A 21,206-nucleotide genomic window follows, 5' to 3' on the forward strand; every position below is an offset into this window, starting at 1 on the left:
AAATAATGAAATAAAATCAATATATAACATTTCAATATTGTCCTTTATAATCTTCTGTTAAAAACACACACTATATAAACTTCATGCTATTATTACTCTGCAAAAAACAATCCCTCAGTGTTAATAGGTCTCTCTTATATCATAACAACTCTTTACCTAAAATGGAGTACTGATATTTATACTAAAAAATAAATACTAGACTTTATCAGTGTAGTGGAAGCAAAATAATTAAACAATTTACAGACAGTGATGTTAGTTTCAGTTATTCTATCACTGTAGCTGCTGCTCGCTCTCAAGAGAATTCCATGGCTGCGTCCCAAACCACACATTTCTTGTACTCACTACAATAATGAACACACTTGTGAAAAATGGTGTTTTTAGACACTATTAAAGCTGCTTTATGTTGTGAATCAATGCAGCACTATCATGCATGCCAAGGTGTCACTCCATTTTGTCACAAATTTAATACATCTAATGAGGGGTATAGGTTAAAGGTTATATAAGATAAAAAAAGGAAACACTACAATATAATCATTTTTTTTTCAGACATACATACATATAAAAATAAAGAATATCTGATAATACTGGCATGCTTATTAACTCTATTATGAATTTATAAATGTATAACCTTACATCTCAATGTCTTTAAAGATCACTGTAAATATTCACGGATTTCTCTGTGTTCCAATTCAGTGTTTAGAAAGACTGCAGGTAGCAGTGTGTGTTTCTGACCTTGCGGAACTTCTCCAGCTGTTTGTAGGTGTCTGGGTCGAGCTCCTGGGAGACGTCCTTCATCCAGAGCAGAGCTCCGCGGTACTCAGTGCGCGCCTTCTCCATCCGTCCCACCGTCAGCAGCGTGTCCGCTATCGCCCGCCGCCGAAACGTCTCCACCTCCTGCTCCAACCGCTGCAGCGGGGGGCACAGGGCCAGCCTGCTCACAGAGAGGGCAAGCACAGATTACACACTGCTTCTGTATGTATTTATGTGCACAAACTTGTATTTTTCACATAGAAATATTAAACAGTTACGTGTGTCATAAATACACATTTTATTGTAATACATGTTAAACAAATAAAAGCATGGTTGGAGAAAGTAAAGTGTAAGGGAGTTACATGGAAAATTCTTTTTAAACTTTTTTTTTTTTTTTACAAAATGCACATGCAGTTAAATCACCCATTTGACACAATCAACACTTATTTAACATTTCACAAATCAAATATATTTTAGCATTTTGTTTCTGAAATAACTAAAGGACTATATGTTTACTAGTCTAGCAGACAAAGGTGTCAAAAGTATTCACCTTCATTTCTCAGGTACATTTATAGTGTAGTATATTTAAGCATACATATATTTTTCTGTAATAAATTTTCTTATATACAAAGAACAGTATCAGCGAATACTTATTTCATGCATCTACATGACATCACAGCTCAAGATACTACAATAGATACTAGGGTTTAAAATACTTCTGTAGAAGTTGAAGTATCAACTCAAGCTTTTTATTCAATTAAAAATGTAAAAGTTCTAGTTTCAAAACTAAATTTTGAACTTACATTAAAAATAATGTAAGGGAAAAAAAATACTATTAAGGACAAAAACTACAGTGCTACAGTGCACTACCCCTTCTCCAAAACACATTTTTGCTAAAAGCCATAATGATTATAATATTATATTGAAATGATTATATTTGAGATGCACTAGGCTACCTCTTTCAGCCACATATATGCCCATTGAAACTGAATGCATTTCATACAATGCAAATATATTAAAGAAGCTTAGTTGGGGCATTTTGCTTGAGTTCTCTTGAGTCTCTGCCATGAATAATTTTATACTATTATTCATAATGTGATTGATCACATATAAACCAATATGTTATTGGAAGAGTGTAATATGTTTATACTCATCCAACCACAATCAACTTTACTCTATCTGGATGGAGAGCTTTATCTGGACTAGGTTTTTTTTTTTAAACAATGAAAAGCTGGAATGAAAGCTAACCGCTAATGCCACCAAACTGCTGCCCGACAGCGCTACAATAAGAAACCAGGACAGAGCTACAGTAAACCAGGACAATATTAACTAGCGGTTCGTCCCAGCTTGTTTTGATATGGTAAACGCAAAGACGACAGTGAGATAATACTCACCTCTGAACGCTTGCGCTTAGCAGGTAACGCTAATATACTAATACTAATACTGCTGGAGATACTAAACTGAAACTCCTTTATAAAGCTGTACTTCAGCGAGTGGCTTTACAGCTTCTTACAACCTGACTGGTAAAATTCATACATGAGGCGCACTGAATTATAAGTCGCACTGATAATATTTTGGAAAATTTAAGTATTTTAAGTGCACCTTATAGTGCGAAAAATAAGGTAAGTGAAGGGTAAGGAAATTAAGTGTTTTATTAGTGTTTTTATTAGATTGTGTACCTCTGCTTGGCGGAGCTGCAGAGTGCTTTACTGGTGGCGTCCATCATGCCTCCTGCTTTGGTTTTGTCATGTTCTGCCTGGAAGCGTAGAAACAAACCCATTTCATTCTCCTCCTGAGACAGATCTACAGGAGAAAAGATCAAAGCAAGGATTAACACAAGGATCTATGACAACAGTTCTACTGTTAGGCTGATTAATAATGTCTGATGTCATTATTAATACTTTAATAAAATTAATAAAAAGAGTGTGTGTTGCAACAATTTAAATTCTGATTAACTAAATAGTAGCGGTTTTAAATAATATCAATATAACTTAGTAATGCTATATGTTATACTTTGAGATTTTTAAAAATACAGTATTGATGTTAGATTAATAGTTTAGGTGTCAGTGGTATATTTTTGTGGAACAAATCTTCTTGCTAACTGTACTGCAACATAATCACAATATATTGAATGTTCTTCACTCTAATAATTACAGGGTTAGTTCGACTAATAAGTTTAAATATTTTTTTACGTTTTGAACTTGTCAGAACATAAGCTGTGTGTGTTTTCTCACTCACGTGTGATCTTTTGCTGGTATTTCTCAATCACTTTCAGCAGCTCTGTGCATGTGGCCTGTATCGAACGAAAGAACTGCAGAACAAAGAAAAACAAACAAAAGGAAATGAGGGATCGCTCTCATTCTCTCTCTCTCTCATTCTCTCTCTCATTCTCTCTCTCTCATTCTCTCTCTCTCATTCTCTCTCTCTCATTCTCTCTCTCTCTCATTCTCTCTCTCACTCATTCTCTCTCACTCATTCTCTCTCACTCATTCTCTCTCACTCATTCTCTCTCTCACTCATTCTCTCTCTCACTCTCTCACTCTCTCACTCATTCTCTCTCACTCATTCTCTCTCACTCATTCTCTCTCACTCATTCTCTCTCACTCATTCTCTCTAACTCACTCTCTCACTCTTAAACAGTATCTCCAGCACTAAGACTGGTGCAATGACAAATTGATAATCAAACATTGAACAAACTGGATTAAAGCCTTGCTATTAATATTAGTTCACACACTGCAAAAAAAACAAGTAAACCAGATTAATCAGCTGCAGCTGTTCTCATTCCACAGTTTTGGGGTTTGGGAGCCCAATCCTTCCCAAAATAAAGATTCTTAATAGTTTGACCGGTCATAAAGATTTTGTTTGTACCACTGGTTGATTATTATGGGTTATGCCTTTGAGTGGTTGATTGTGTTCTCCAAGTTTGTGTGGTTTAGGGAGAGCATATTTACTGATTAAAACCTTTAGCGGCGTTACAGTACTCTCAGATATAGTGAAGGGAAACATTATAAAATATTACTTTCAAAAAAAAAAAAGGGGGGGGCTTTTGCCAAAACATCCGGTGTGATTAGAGCCCTATAAGCAACCCCTCACTCCGCCTATGCCACTTTTCTTCAGGTAAAGTCAGCACGTGTGTGCGTGTGTTTGTGTGTGTGTGTGTACGTAATTGAACTCGCAGTAGCAGTGTGTGTATAAATGAGTAATGAAGGCTGAGCTGCTCTCGGTTAGCATGTTTACGAGGTTACTGCGGAACACTGCAGAAACTTCGCTTGTACTGCAGGAGAAAAAGGAATCGTGGGTAAAAATAGCCCGACTTTCTCTGAATCACAATCATTTATCATCTACTCAAACCAGCAGAACACACTGTCCTACATCCAGCTCAGAACTCACACTGTGGAGAAGCAACATGCACAGTTCTGGTCTAGATTATAACTAAAGGAAAGAACCAGACGTCTGCTGTGGTCATGCAACCTTAATAGGCTCTACATGTATAACTTATTTTTTATAGGGGACAAATTGGACAATATATAAATATGTAAGGGCTAAACAATGAACTTTCAATTATTCAAAAATGATTTAAAGTGCTGTACTCAAAATATGAAAACTACAAACATACAGAACAATTAATATTTATTTAAATGCAGATTTTGATTTTCAGCCCAATAGCTGCAGCATGATATCAATGCTAACAGCATAATTTTCTTTTATGCAAAATACTGCATAAAAAACAGGACAAGAACCTTACCGTAATTTAAGGGCTGTAAGCCGCTACTTTTTTCACACATTTGCATTCCTTTGCAGTAAAAACAGCAGAACACCTTTGCAAACCAACGCGAAATATAAGCTAAGCTACCTGTAGCAATGCATCCACCGCAAAATCTGGACACTGTATTATCTAACTGTTACACTAGAGCATTAATATGCAGCAGTTTATAAGTGTAACTAACTGATGATAACCACAGCAGCCCTGTAACAGATCATGAGCATTTTTCGCTCCTATCCCTCCAAGCTTCTGACGGTATATATTTGCAGTCTAGCCAGAGAACGAATGGCTTTTAAATGTAATTATGTACTTAAATAACTCAGTGATGCAGTGTGTTATAGTGCATGTAGGTGTTTTACCAGCACTCCAGCTAATGGTTTATGAAAGAAAGTATTGCTCGCATGAAAACAGTTTCATCTTAACCCAGTTCTTTAACTTGTACTGGTGACATTGGTGCATCACATTCACTGTTCACTGCTGTTGTATTTTCACTGAACTAATCCTTGAAGGTCCTTGAGGGTGTTGGTGTTGGCAAGTGGTGTGTCCATGTTACTGATTAACTTTCTCTTCAGGTCTCTCTCTCTCGCGCTCTCGCTTTAGACAGACATACAGAGAGACAGACACACAGACAGACACACGCACGCACGCACGCAGACAGACAGACACACGCACACAGACAGACAGACGCACGCACACAGACAGACAGACAGACAGACGCACGCACGCACAGACAGACAGACACACGCACACACAGACAGACAGACAGACACGCACGCACGCACACAGACAGACGCACGCACGCACACAGACGCACGCACGCAGGCAGGCAGGCAGGCAGACAGACAGACGCACACAGACAGACAGACAGACAGACGCACACAGACAGACACACGCACACACACAGACAGACAGACAGACACGCACGCACGCACACAGACAGACACACGCACGCACACAGACACACGCACGCACGCAGACAGACAGACAGACACACGCACGCAGATAGACAGACAGACACACGCATGCAGACAGACAGACGCATGCACGCACGCACACAGACACACGCACGCACGCAGACAGACAGACACACGCACGCAGATAGACAGACAGACACACGCATGCAGACAGACACACGCACAGACAGACAGACGCACGCACGCACGCACGCAGACAGACAGACACACGCACGCAGGCAGGCAGACAGACAGACAGACAGACGCACACAGACGCACACAGACAGACAGACAGACAGACAGACAGACGCACACAGACAGACACACGCACACACACAGACAGACAGACACGCACGCACGCACGCACACAGACAGACACGCACGCACGCACACAGACACACGCACGCACGCAGACAGTCAGACACACGCACGCAGACAGACAGACACACGCACGCAGATAGACAGACAGACACACGCACGCAGACAGACACACGCACGCACAGACAGACAGACGCACGCACGCACACAGACATACACACGCACGCACACAGACAGACACGCACGCACACAGACAGACACACGCACGCACACAGACAGACGCACACAGACAGACAGACACACACGTTGTATGTTCTAGGTTTGAGCAGAGTCTGCTAACTGGTGGGCTATTTGTTAACTCTGTAGGATTGTCGCATTAGCACAGACCTAAGGGTTCAATCTAGGCACCAGTGTACAACCCAAATGGACAGCATATTGTATATTGCGATAAATAATTTTACTGTAATTTAAAAATTAATTTATGGTTAGTACAATTCAGAAATTGGAATACTTTTTAATTTTTACAAAATATTATGAAAACACTGTACTTAAATGAAGTCGACATAGGAAACCTTGTTTTAATGTTATGAATTGGTCTGATTTTCTGAAGTGCTGAAGTGTATCAAGTTAGTAGTGATGAGTTTTAGTCCTGTTATCTTTATCTTGATTCTGCCTATTGACCACGGTGGCGATGGCTCAGGCGAGATGTTTCCTTCGCTAGCCCTATGACCAGATCTAAACTCTTCCACTGTTCTGGTGGTTCTTTTCACCACTAGAAAAAACAGGCGTTATGTGATTACAGTGAAGTACTGGGCATTTATTGCAGATAGGAGGACACACAGCACACATAGGAAAGCAAAGTGGTTTTGTCTTGCATTGTAAAAGTAGTTACAGGTGTCTGTAACTGTAAAAGACTAGAGCAGCAGTAAAACTACTGTGTGTGGAGCCTACCACCCTCTCCTTTGCAAGAGCAGATATGAGAGAACAGACCAGTGTAACTGTCTAAAGTACTGTAACTAACAAAAAGACAACACACCACAAACACCAACCCTTCTGAATGAGGCACAGTGTGTTCTCTAGATGCGAGTAGGTGGATGATTATGCTTCGAAGAAGAGTAGTCTATTTTTAGGCCAGTTTCTCATTTTGCCTGCCAGCACCGTGTGCCATGCTCATTTGATTTGCTGAAGAAAATGACTGAGTTGTTTCTGAAACTCGTTTACCTTCCACAGCTGAACGACAGTTTAGATTCAGGGGTCAATTACCATATCCCTTTCACACACACACACACAGACACAATTACTGCATCTGCTAAATGATCTATAAACCAGGATGTACCTTGAGGCAAGACAAAAACACACATCACATGCATAAAAAAAATATGAACACACAGGTAACAGAGATTATTATAATAGAATCAGCAAGCAATCTGGATTTTAAAAAAGTCTGAACAACTGTGCATGTGCCAAGAATATTACATTCAAATATCATATATACAGAGTGCTGTAAAGAAATAATCACATTTCCAACCAAGTATTCTTTATTCTTTATTTCTAATCAGCAGATCAAGGCAAAAAAAAAATACTACATTTTAACACACAACACACTGAGGGTGCCAAATATCCCAATATCAATGGGAAACAAGTAAGTAAATAAATCATAAAAAAATAAATCACACTTCTTACAGGTTCCTCAGGTACTGCCCTTATTTTTTTCAGAAAACACTCTTAAGTAGTATTACTCTCGCAAGCACATCAGGACTATGTCAGAACTCCCTTGGGGCACAAAACCCCTGAATACAAACACAGTACATTAGCAAATTTACTTTGAAAAAAAAACAGTACCAGATACCAGGTTGAGAGAGAGATAAAGTGTGTGAGAGAGAGAGACAGAATAGAAAGCAAACCCTACATTCACCCTTGCAAGAGACAAAAAGACAAGCGACCAGTCGTTTGGGAGTAGGGGAATATGAGATCTGTAGCAAGTAGAAGTAGAAAAAAAGGAAAAGAGTTTTCCTCAATTTTATGCAAATTAATTGTAATGAGGTGAAGCAAAATTCTATATCAACTCACCAAAAACTCCTTCTTACCAATCATAGACATAATAATCCATGATAAGCAATCTCAAGCCCACCCACAAGAAACAAACTTGCAGCAATATGAGCACAGGGCAGGGCAACATATCGTGAAAATGGATCTATTCCAAGCTTTCTTATACAAGCTATAAAAAGATTTTAATATTGTAATATTGTAATATCTTGTGTAAATGATGCCGTACAAACATTGTAATTAATGGAGCAACATGAAAACTTAATTTTACCATCTCAGGCAGCAAGAGTGAGTGAAAAGAGCAAGACGGTGACCGAGAGAAAGAGAAAGAGAGAGAGATAGAGAGAGACAGTGAGAGAGAGAGAGAGAGAGAGAGAGAGAGAGAGAGAGAGAGAGAGAGAGCGATAGAGAGCGCACAAGAGAGGGCAAGAGACAATCAGTTAGATGTGCAGGTTCTCATAGCCACTAGGCATTTCAGATTGAATCACTGTGATGTGAAATAGGAAAAACGCAGGAGCGGAGAGATGCTGAGAACCAGTGAATAGATCAGAGCAGCCACTCTGTCCATCAGGCCATCTCTGTATCTTATTTTTCCATTTCTCAGTCACCCTCTCTCACCTCTGCTTTGCCTCTACTGGCCTTTTCTTTCATCTCTTCTTCAGCTTTCTCACAAACATCCGATCAGCTCATAAAAACCACCGTAATCTACTCATTGACCGACAGATCCTAAAGCACACACACAGCATTAAACCAGCAACCCAGTCCCTTATTACCACCAGTAACTACACTCAGAGCCACTGCACAGATATACACCTTTCACTAGAGCATACAGCACTATTACAAGCACACTTTCCATCAATAATCATGATTTCAATGAAAATAAAATCATGATTACTCATTAATTTAAGCCCCTGGGAACCGGAACCTGTGTTCTCTTTCTAATTAAGTTATAATCTGGCTCTTCAAAAACACCAGTGTAAACATACAAAGTATGATCAATATCTGTTGTATTTCACCAGTGTTGTTCTCCTCTTCATTTAGAAGGGGTGAGCAGGTCTGGTTTACATCAGTAAACTTCAGCAAAGCTTCTCCTTAAGTCTAAGCAAAAGCTAAACGTAGAGAGCTAAAGCTAATACTGGAAATTAAAAAGTAAACATAAAGAGCTAAAGCAAAATTTTGTTCGCCAGTGATGAAGGTCTACTGTGAGGCCTGGGCATTCATTAGAATATTAAGACTAGATGTTTTAATGATCAGGGTAATCAAAAACAAATACAAAAACAAAGGTTTCATTAAGTTATTTTTTTTATAGTAGAAATAAAATGCAGCTACCTTCAACCCTGCAAGCAATTGAACACAGTGTAAAAATAACCTCCTTATATATAATTTAAGTAAAAGTGTAAAATATGACCATTACTGACACAATACTTCTTTACAGCTTATCAACTTACATTTCTAAAATTACACTAAAACAGTAATTCAATTATTAAAATGTATTTGATTAGATATACATCAACTTCTGACAACGTATGACATATGTGTCATCCATCACTCTCCCACAGTCTCTTACCTCCAGTTTAGCATCCAGGTCTGCGTCAGATGCCACCACATACTCATCCTCCTTCTTTCCTGTGGCCTTGATTAGAACCTGCTTGGTCTTCCAGAATTTCTTCTGCATGCGGGCCATGACTGAGTGGTCCTCACCCAGAACCGATCGGCCACTGAACATATCACTCGAAAAGCTGGAACATAGAAGACAAAAAAGAGAAAATATCAAATTTAAGTAACAGCATAAAGCAAATCATATATTATTCCTGTTAAATTAGGACTGGACAGTATGGCCACCATGTATATTAAAATGTCCTTTCATGATTTTTAATTGTGTTATTAATTTGGACTTCTGATAAATTAACTGAAAAATCAGTCAGTAAACAGTTGTAAATAAAATATAGTGAACTATAGAAAACGTGTTTTTTTTATATTATATATGATCATATTATGATCATATAATCATTATTACTGACGTTTTTTTTTTTTATTGGAGTGGGTGAAATGGTCCTAAAATACAATCACAATATTGCAGGATATTCATAAATTAACAATACTTTTGGTGTCAAAAACACTAAACAATATTATCCATTTTTTATTTCAGGTTTAAAACACATTAAAACAACCATTAGGTATTACATTTTAGAACAGGGCTCCAGAAAACACAGTTTTAAAATATAGATTACATACAAAATCAAATAAATAATGTTAAAAAAAGGTATAATATATATATATATATATATATATATATATTTTTTTTTTTTTTTTTGGAAGTAAGCACTTACCCATAGCCATCCATACTCTTTATATCCCCTATTTGGCCCTGTAAACAAAAGAAAACCATGTTTTATTGTTTTATAGGGAACATTCATAATTCATAACAATAGCAGTGCTTACTTTTTGAAATTCAGCATCTGCATTCAGCAAACATTGGAAACTAGAGAGGAAAAAACAAATGGAAAGGTTAAATAAATAAATAACACCCCCTTAGCCTGCATCTTTTAGTAATCACACTCGGGTTCACAACAAAATAATCGCACCGAGACCCTGTGACAGGAGGTCCCAAACAATCTTAAGAGGGGTTTGTTTGTAATGAGAACATGATCTGATCTCGATCCGATTCAACTATTAAATAATCAGTAAAATATATGTTTGAGTTAAAAAGCTGCAGATGCAGTTTTTACTACAGCTATTAACTAATCCCATCTTTGCTGTTGCTCCATGTTAAACTCTACAGAAATACATGCTAGTCCAAAAAACAAAAACTTCTTACTCCTTTTACTTTATTATGCCTGCCTCAGACAGCTCTGAACAATCAGTGTAGATGATGTGCTCACATGATTTGTTGTAATGCATTTTGTTGACCTTGCTATTTTCCTTGTGTGAAACCAAATCAAACCAAATCGAACCAAGGGGTTTCGTTTTAACAAACTCCTGAACTGATTCAGATCAGTGAAACAAACTACAGGTGTGAAAGTCACGCAATAGGATACCATAGCATTCACACAGCAAATTTATAGCAACCAACTAGTAACCACCATCACAACCACCTGTAATAACAAAGTTACCACCTAATATACCAAAGCAACCATTCAGCAACCACTTAGAAACCACCTGGTATACAACAGAGATAAGTGGGAACCACTTTAGATGGAACACAATAGCAACCACCTATTAACCACAACATTTGTAAGAAACACCTGGGATACCATCACAACCACCTATTAACTATTAAGCAACTCAATATAAACCACCCAAGATACCACAGTAACCATTTAGTCGAGGCAAAATCCTTAACAATACAGGGAAGGACAAATCAGCATGCAATGCGACTGGATATACCTGGATGACCTTCAAGCTTAAAATAATGAGCTGCATTATACATGGATTCTGAATTGCAATGCTACAGATAAGCAAATGAGCTTATCCACACTATAACGTCTACAACCCATAGTATAACCTGCGAAACAGCCTGTGGTGTTTGGTATTCACAAAGTCCATGGCTCTGGAAACTGCCAGCCTTCTGTCTTATAATTCACCTGCAGTGCAGTTCAGACGTCCCTGCTCTGACTCATATCAGCTGGAGTCATCAGATCAGCTGCTGTTTGAGCTGAAGGAGGTGTGTTTTAGAAGAGCAGGGCAACATATTCAGATAACAGGACAAGTGGTGGGCGCCCTGCGATTATAAAAAACAATAGCGAATGTCTCAAAGCCAAAGCAGAGTATTTGATCTAAGAGACAACTGTAACTGTTTGATTTCTTACAGCAGTAAAGTGGTTGCCAGATCATCAGATCATCAACATGTTTAATTCAGGTTACCTTAAGGCTCATTTACACTAGAAAACAAATACCTTGCTACATTTTCTATTTGTGTCTGTCTGGGTTTCTTTAGACTCTTAACAACAACAAAAGGCAAATACAGGGCAAACTGTAAAGTCAAGGCATTCAGCTTAATGAACACTGTTGATGTTCAACAGCAACATCACTGTTGTTGTTGAAGACTTAACTGAAACTGTTTAACTTGGGGTGCACAAAATAAGAGACCACTTAAAAATTATGAGTTTCTTTGATTTTACCAATGGAAAACCTCTAGAATATAATCAAGAGGAAGATGGATGATCACAAGCCATAAAACCAAGCTGAACTGCTTGAATTTTTGCACCAGGAGTAGCATAAAGTTATCCAAAAGCAGTGTGTAAGACTGGTGGAGGAGAACAGGCCAATATGCATGAAAACTGTGATTAAAAAAACAGGATTATTCATGATTTCTGAACTCTTACAACTTTATTAATATAAACTTGTTTTCTTTGCATTATTTGAGGTCTGAAAGCTCTGCATCTTGTTTGTTATTTCAGCCATTTCTCATTTTCTGCAAATAAATGCTGTAAATTATTTGGAATTCGGAATGTTTTCCATAATTTATAGAATAAAACAACAATGTTCATTTTACTCAAATATATACCTATAAATAGCAAAATCAGAGAAACTAATTCAGAAACTGAAGTGGTCCCTTAATTTTTTCCAAAGCTGTATATACAGCGGCCTTGAATTTCCACGTCAGTGCATCCCTTACTGTACTCTGGCACACTTTTAGTACTTTATTGTTCATTTTTTCTTGTATTTAATTTTTTCATTTTCTCTGTTTTAAATTTCATTCTAATTTTATCCCATTTTCTTCCCAATTTTAAAGGCCATTTATCCAATGGGACTCCCCTATCTTCCCCAACGCTAGGACAGTGAAGACTAACATACATCTCTTCTGATACATGTGGAGCCAGACTCCACCTCTTTCCAACTGTCGCTGATGTAGCATGGTTCCCTAGCTCTGATATAGCTGTTAGAAGATGCCTGTGCAGGCTGACATCACCTTGAGAGTGATAAAGAAAGGAACGCCATTAACCCAAACACAGAGAGCAAAAGGCAATTGTGCTTTCTCTGACTCTGGCTGCTGATGGCAATCACCATAACCCAGGATTCAAACCAGCAATCCAAAGCTCATACTGGCAGCACCTTAGTCCGCTGGACAATTTGGAGCTGCGTTCATTATGTTTCTTTTGTTCAATAATCATCTCAATAGGAAATATTTTATTAACATTGATATAATTTCACAAAAACATTTTCTATATGTTAATATAGCTCAGAACCTGCATGAGAGCTGAGGCACCTACAAGTTGGTATTCTGATGATAGTTACACACAGCCAGTTTAGGTTACTCTAATGGTACTGTGGACACTATCTTTGCTACTTGGGTAGCAAGAAAAGCAAGGGAGGTATACTAAAGCATTTAACCTCAAGAACACTCTACCAGCTCTTAACCAAGGTGGTGGCACTGACACATGGACCCATTTGGGTGTTCCAACAGGACAATGATACCAAACACATACCAAAGGTGATTGTGAAACAGATTTTATATCTACATTTATTAGGTTAGCTATCTGTTCCAGATACGTATTGCGGAATAAATTTCAGTCAAAACGTCAAAAACATCTTTACATACGATATATAGTTTCAATCAAATTTTAGAAAAATAAACTGTTATAGTATAAAAACATTTCAAAATTACAGATGTATAAGTTTGACCTAACAACATGATACAACACTGCTATTTAGAGTGTAAACACAAAACTAAATGAACCACTGTCTAACACCATTCTTTACATTAAACTGTTCATTTAAATTCGATACTGCACAGTAAATTTGGTCAGTGTAACGTTTAGCAGTTAACATTTTCTGACCGTGTCAAGCTAAATTCAAAAGTAGAAAATTTAGTACGAAACATATTTTTTTAATTCAGTCTAGTGTAGAAGATCTGTTTTTTTAATCCATTTTTTTCAATTATATAGTTTTTCGTTTCAGCTTTTCGCAAACAGAATTTTGAGAAAAATGAAAAGTTGAATCTTTTCTCAATTTTCAGATTTGTCCTTTTGTATCCTGTAACACTAACAAATTGAAAAATGCAAAAATGATAAAATCAGAAAATACAAAAAGATTATTTGTTTATTTTTTTCTGAAATTACGATTGTGAGGGGCAGAGATGAAACAACTAAAATTGGGAAAATAGATGAAAACTTATTTCTTGTACACTGCATTACATTAAAAAAATTAAATAATGAGTTTTTTCTATTTTCTATTTTTGCATTTAGCCTGAAACAGTCAGAAAATTAAAAATGTAAATTTACACTTACCAAATTTGTCAAGATTAATATTAGATAGACCACAGTATTGCAAAACAATGTAAACGTTATGAGTATAAAATCAATATTTCTAACACCCCTGTGTAGTACCATGTCAGCTGTTAAGCAGGGTGGTGGTAGCATAGTGCTCTGGGGCTGGATCAAATGAATGTAATAATGAAGTATGATTACCTCTGAATTTTTCTACATAACCTCCAACCATCAGCTACACAGCTGTAACTTACACATGTAAGAGTGTTATAATAAGACAGAAGGACCTTAAACACACGTTTAGCTACACATAAAGCCCGTGCTCTTCTGAGGAGAACCGATAGCTTGCTGGACCATTCCCTGGATAAGGAGAGACATTTCAGGTCACATTAGGGCTGCTGTACGCTAGTAAAAACAAAGACCTATAACGTTAAATTCTATTTTTAAATGGCTGCGTTATAGGAAATAGAGAATTCTGTGGTCAACTGTAACGTGTCTCCTAATAAAAACAGAGCTAGCGTTAGCCAGAGCTACTGAGGTTAGCAGAGCATCTAAGCTACACCTGCTGCCCAAACACGGTCCAGCCCACCAGCTGCTCTCTTCAGGTTAACAATATAAACACACACACACACGGATTGATATAAAAGTGTAGGGAGCGAACCAGCGGGCTAACGCCGTGTCCCCATCAAAGCGGCTACGTGGAGCAGCTGGCGTCAGTTCCTGAGCGGAGCCGGAGGGAGAGATAAGGAGGCAGCAGGTCAGCCGGAGCCCGGGGCCGGAGCCACGTCTCACAGCCGCTCAGTCAGTCATCAACCTGCCTGCCCCGTCCCACTACCGGCCCCGGTTCCCCCACACAAACCCGCTGCTTCCACTCTACCTGTTCTTCACGCGGCGGCGCTCACCGGTAAGAGCCCTGCCCGGCTGCGGTGATGTCGCGGCTGGTCAGGTCCTCAGCGAGCCGCTGACGGTGGCGAAGCGGAGCAGGATACGGGGAGCGTTCACGCGCGTCACAACCCGGGAGGAAATGAGGAGGAGGAGGGGCGGGGAAACCGAGCCTGCGCACAAAATAACCAATCAACAAATAACCAGTAACACTATAATAATAATAATAATAATAATAATAATAATAATAATAATAATAATAATAATTATTATTATTATTATTATTATTATTATTATTATTATTATTATTATTATTATTATTATTATTATTATTATAGCCATCTACCCACCCGGAGGGAGCACCGGCAGTTTGGTGGCAAAGCTGCATGAGCGGGGGTTCGAGCTTTAGACCATAAAACAGTTAACATTATAACAGCCACAAACTGTAAAGCATTTATTCATAGCCTCATGCATTAGCTATTTTGCTATCTATTATAAGATTTAAAAATTATGCAAGACTTATAGAATGTGTGTATAACGTGTGTTAACTATGCTTAAAACCACTAAAGCGTAGCTTGCATACATGGTAAATTATGAACGATAAATCCTAAGCATCCTGATTGGCCTCTCCTCAGCCTTAGTTGGCGAATGAGGTTACAGTGTGGGCGGGACTTTCAGCAAATGAGAGTGGGAGAGAGAGTGGTAGACAGCCGTGTAATAGGGTGGTTGACATATTTAGTTAAACAAATAATAATAATAAATCTCAAAATTAAGTTACAAAAACCATTGTATGGAAGCCCATTCCCGCCACCTAAAAAATAAAAATACTCCAGCAATTTTTTTTTTATTATTATTAAGTAAATTGCTATCTCAATATTTTGAGATACTAAGTCAATATTTTGAGATACTATCTCAATATTTTGAGATACTAAGTCAATATTTTGAGATACTAAGTCAATATTTTGAGATACTATCTCAATATTTTGAGATACTAAGTCAATATTTTGAGATACTAAGTCAATATTTTGAGATACTATCTCAATATTTTGAGATACTAAGTCAATATTTTGAGATACTAAGTCAATATTTTGAGATACCTTAAATGCTGGCTGAATATACATGCGGCCACCTGTAGATAATGACCTGGGAATTAGGCCAAAAGTGATAGCAATAACGTTTTAATTCATATTTAATTTTATTTACATTATATTTCACTCAGAGTTAAACTCTGTCCCTCGCATTGTGTTCTCCCCTTTATTCAGAGCGTTTTCACAGCACTTTGCTTACATGCTGTTTTTTACTGTTAAAATGCGACATCTACAGGCGGCCGCATGAATGTTCAGCCAGCATTTAAGGTGGAACGGAAATCTGAATAAGACACTGGCGAATAAGAAGCTAACTTCAGCCTCGTCCAAGATCCGGAGGCTTATTTTGATATTGTGTGATTCCTCTAAAAGTTCCAATATTTCATGATTTGTGAATCCACGTCTGAAGTAGTCCTCAATGATGGTATCCATTTTGCATCTTTGTCTCACCTGCTTCTGTCTCTGTACAGCCTACTAGTATCTCAAAATATTGAGATAGTATCTCAAAATATTGACTTAGTATCTCAAAATATTGACTTAGTATCTCAAAATATTGAGATAGTATCTCAAAATATTGAGATAGTATCTCAAAATATTGACTTAGTATCTCAAAATATTGACTTAGTATCTCAAAATATTGACTTAGTATCTCAAAATATTGAGATAGCAGTTTACTTAATAATAATAAAAAAACATTTTGCTGGATTATTTATTTTTTTTAGGTGGCGGGAATGGGCTTCCATAGGAATGGGCTTCCATACCATTGGGTTATATTCTACCAACTCTTATATTTCCATTTTAATATATGGCTTGTAGATTATTTTTAATATATTAATGTATATTAATATATTAATGTATATTTATTCACTACCCAGATAGCCAGCGACTTTGGCCCGGAGTCGTTTCTAAGTCGGCACTGCTGGTTTAGAGTCGCAAGCAGAAAAATACTTCTGGCCCACAGCTGGCCCAGTGTCACTTTCTGACTGTTCTACATCAGTGTCACTGAGCAGTCGTTTTGGTGCTGGTGAACGACTGTCGCACCTAACCTGTTGATTCTCTGAACACAGGTGTGTACTGGCTCAAATACGGCAGACGACCCTGTACCAGCACTGCACTAACAAAGTGGAAAACTGACTGTTCCCTACTGTTAGCACTTTTCTACCAAAGCTGACTTGTATATTTTCTTTTTATTTACAGTTATAGATGACTCCTGTCAGTAAGAATACTTACTCCCGCTGTTATGCTGCTCTTCACACACACACGCATGCACGCACACAAACACACACACACACACACACACACAGCCTGTTATAGTACACACACACACACACACACACACACACACACACACAGAGCCTGTTATAGTACACACACACACACACACACACACACACACACACACACACAGAGCCTGTTATAGTACACACACACACACCCACACACAGAGCCTGTTATAGTACACACACACAAACACACACACACACACACAGAGCCTGTTATAGTACACACACACAAACACACACACACACACACAGAGCCTGTTATAGTACACACACACACACACACACACACACACAGAGCCTGTTATAGTACACACACACAAACACACACACACACAGAGCCTGTTATAGTACACACACACACACACACACACACACAGAGCCTGTTATAGTACACACACACAAACACACACACACACAGAGCCTGTTATAGTACACACACACACACAGAGCCTGTTATAGTACTGCTACACGCACACACACGCACACACACACACACACACACAGCCTGTTATAGTACACCCACACACAGAGCCTGTTATAGTACACACACACACAAACACACACACACACAGAGCCTGTTATAGTACACACACACAAACACACACACACACAGAGCCTGTTATAGTACACACACACACACACACACACACACACACACACACACACAGCCTGTTATAGTACTGCTACACGCACACACACGCACACACACGATCAGCATCCCTAGACCCCAAAACCAACCGTCGCGCACACCCCAAACGTGTGATCACGTTTAGAGTGTAAATGAATCTAGATGATATTTACCTTGGTGCCCCTGCGCATCAGCCCAGTTCAACCCGTGCGGTTTCTCGTAGCACTTGGCGCGCGGATTCCTCAAACATTACAACTTTCCTCAACTGTCAGCTATCCTGAAACCTTTGAAGTTTGTAGGTAGGTAGCAAACCTAACTAAGTATTACGTACCTTTTTTGAAATATAATTTATTTTGACTTAATAAATATTTTGGCCGTCAAATATGATTTATAACCCTATCTGTGTTGCCTCTTCAGTTAGCTAAGCTAGCTAACTTAGCAGCATATCAAGGTGATATTATCTGAAGCTAAATTATCTCAGAATGTAGCATTAAACACATTTCATGTTAATGTAAATGTTAATGTTGCTATAACAGTTACTAACAGACAACCAAAAAGTATGTTTTTACTTGAAATTCAAATTGTTAACTAGTGTACAAGGCCAGAACAGAAGTACTGTTTCGGTATTTACGTTAGCTAAGCTATAAACAGTTAGCTAGCTAGGATAGAAACCAGCCAGTTTGCTAGCGTTAGCTTAAATGCTTTTACAAACATACATACTGTAAAAGCATTTAGGCTTGCTAGTTAACCAATTTGGTAGTTAGCTAGCGAATTGGTCTTTACTAGCTAACCTAAATGCTTCCACAGAACTTTTGTTTAGATGTTGTACATTAGCTAGCTAGTCAGCTAGGTTAACTTAGTGGTTGTGTGTCTCTACAAGTCACTGTGTAATGTTTGTTTTAGCTAGCTTTTTAGTTAAATAAAATGGTGCTGTGTCTGTGAGTTAATATAAAAAAATCTTTATTTGTATTGTTTATTCCAGAGTTCAGTAATACGTTCCTGCACACTCTGCTACTTCGTTAAAAGTGTATGTTATTAACTTAGCTAGCACATTTTTATATAAACACACTCACTACTACCAAATAAGCTTTAGTCAACATTTCTCTAATTTGTAAAATCACACTAGAAGTTGTTTGTGTATGCAGTATATTAGTATACTAGAGACAAAAATGTTTTACTTGGAAAAAGTGTAAAATTAAATTACACACACACAGTTATCCTGTTAGACACAACAGGAGAATTTAACAACATTAAGTAAAATAGTGGAGCTTTTCAGAGCAATTAAATTATTCATGTTTTATATTGGCAAAAAAAGGAAATAGGAAAATCATAGATACATTTTATTATTGTCAGTAAATTAATATGTTTTAATGTTGCTGCCCCTACTTTCGCTTCTGCTGGTGCCCAATTTTCCAAGTACTTATTTCAAGAATGTGATGCTGAATTTAAAATGGTCATGTCATACAAAAGAAAAAACATAACAGCATTATATTTGTAAATATGACTGCAATAAACATATTTAACATTAAACTATTACTGTACTTTGATTCTATTAGTTGATAGTTGTATCTATAGAAACAAGCGTACAATTAAATATGTGTAGAGAAGGTATAACTTGCTTTTAGAGCCTACTCAGAAAATATAAATAAGAAAAACTATACTGGTGGGTGTGTAATGCTCTCAGGGAGTAAGATATAAATTTACTGAGGAGGAGACATCAATGAATTATTAAATTATCTTTATTTTAATTGTCTTTATATTATTTTAATCTTTATAATCAACACATTTTCCTTATAATTAATGTAGATGTATTTATATATTTAAGTATTACAGTATGGAGGACCAAAAATGACATATGTATAAATAAATAAATAAATGCACATATAAATGTAGAAATAAATAAATGTTGAAATAAATAAATGAATAAATAAATAAATGTTGAAATAAATAAATACATATATAAATACACATAGAAATGAATAAATAAATAAATATATAAAAAATAAATACACGCATGAATAATTGTATAGGTAAATAAATAAATTAATAAATACATTTCTAATTTTTTATATTTATTTTTATTTATTCATTTATATGTGCATTTATTTATTTTTTCATTTATTTATTCATTCATTTATTTCAACATTTCTACATTTATTTATTGATTTATTGCCACATTTATTAATTTATTTATTTCTGTATTTCTGCATTTGTATGATAGTTAGGTAGGCGGTCCTATCCTCGCTCTAAAGCAGGATTGGTTTTTGAGCTGCAAACGTTTTGGTTCTACTGCTTGTCACTACCCGATCTGTACCCCCTGCCCGATTTGTTCCGCGCATGCGCACGCATGCGCATTGCAAACTGAGCAGGGGCACAGATCAGGTAGGCAATGCCAAGTTGTGGTTCCGCTCACACTGTCGCAAACAGCTTGTAAAACGCGGTTTCAAAATGAAGGACTTACGTTTTTACAGAGCTCTGAAAGAGTACATTTTAAGTGGAACATTTACTCCACCATGCAACAAAAAAATGCGCAAGGAAATGCGGCGTGTGTCTGAAAACTTCATAGCAAAAGGTAAGTTAAAATCATATCATATTTTAGAAAGGTTTGCGTTAGCTGAGGAAGCGAAGTGTCCCGTTATGTGAACTAGTTAGTATAGCTAGGTTAACTATGCTAGCTAATTTAGCTCGGAGTATTTTATTATATCAATAAGTAATTAAATATGAAACGTGTTTTTTTTTCGGCAGACAACCGATTGTTTTACACTGGACCAAATAAAACGTATATGAGACTAGTTGTTTGTACTGAGGAGGAAAAAAGGTCTGTTTTGATGGAGTGCCATAACTCCGGCACCGGCAACCACAACGGTGTACGAGGCACGAGAGACAGGGTGATTACTGGATTCTTCTGGCCTACCCTAATGAAAGATGTAACTGAGTGGGTATGTTGTGAAGTTATAACACAATTTCTTATTTATTTCCAGAGCGTAAAACTGCAACACAGTACATATAAATGTTTTATTTAGTATAAATATTACAGTATTATTCATACAAGGCTGAAGTTGGTTTGATATTCGCAGCTCCTGATTCGTTTGGTTGTATGTACACTACCTTCCATCACTTACTTTCTCCAGTTTTACTTTAACGTGCTGTTCTAGTGTAATTCATTCATTTACTAAGTAGAAAATATCTTAACTAGAGAATTAGCCTCATTTAAGAGAAAACCTGGCATTAGCCTGGCCAGAGCTAATTGTATACTGTATAATATTTATTTTAATTATTGAATATATAA

At 37.3% G+C, this 21,206-nt stretch overlaps 1 protein-coding gene across 5 annotated transcripts in view; it reads right to left on the minus strand.

Annotated features, from left to right (window-relative positions):
- ical1 (islet cell autoantigen 1-like) overlaps window positions 1-21,206 on the minus strand; it is a 68,351-nt gene that overhangs the window by 21,592 nt on the left and 25,553 nt on the right. For 3 of the 5 annotated variants that reach the window (XM_022675268.2, XM_049479076.1, XM_049479077.1), the window contains 7 exons: window positions 14,942-15,094; window positions 10,273-10,312; window positions 10,161-10,198; window positions 9,398-9,569; window positions 2,989-3,061; window positions 2,430-2,553; window positions 733-931 (listed from right to left, as the gene is read on the minus strand). In XM_022675268.2, coding sequence (XP_022530989.2) covers window positions 733-931; window positions 2,430-2,553; window positions 2,989-3,061; window positions 9,398-9,569; window positions 10,161-10,198; window positions 10,273-10,312; window positions 14,942-15,094 — 799 coding nt within the window. Of the gene's footprint in view, window positions 1-732; window positions 932-2,429; window positions 2,554-2,988; window positions 3,062-9,397; window positions 9,570-10,160; window positions 10,199-10,272; window positions 10,313-14,700; window positions 14,876-14,916; window positions 15,095-21,206 lie in introns of those variants that run through there. The other 2 variants (XM_007230869.4, XM_015608225.3) reach the window with 2 other exon arrangements.

The sequence above is a fragment of the Astyanax mexicanus genome, chromosome 5 (assembly GCF_023375975.1).
Source record: "Astyanax mexicanus isolate ESR-SI-001 chromosome 5, AstMex3_surface, whole genome shotgun sequence".
Taxonomy (NCBI): domain Eukaryota; kingdom Metazoa; phylum Chordata; class Actinopteri; order Characiformes; family Acestrorhamphidae; genus Astyanax; species Astyanax mexicanus.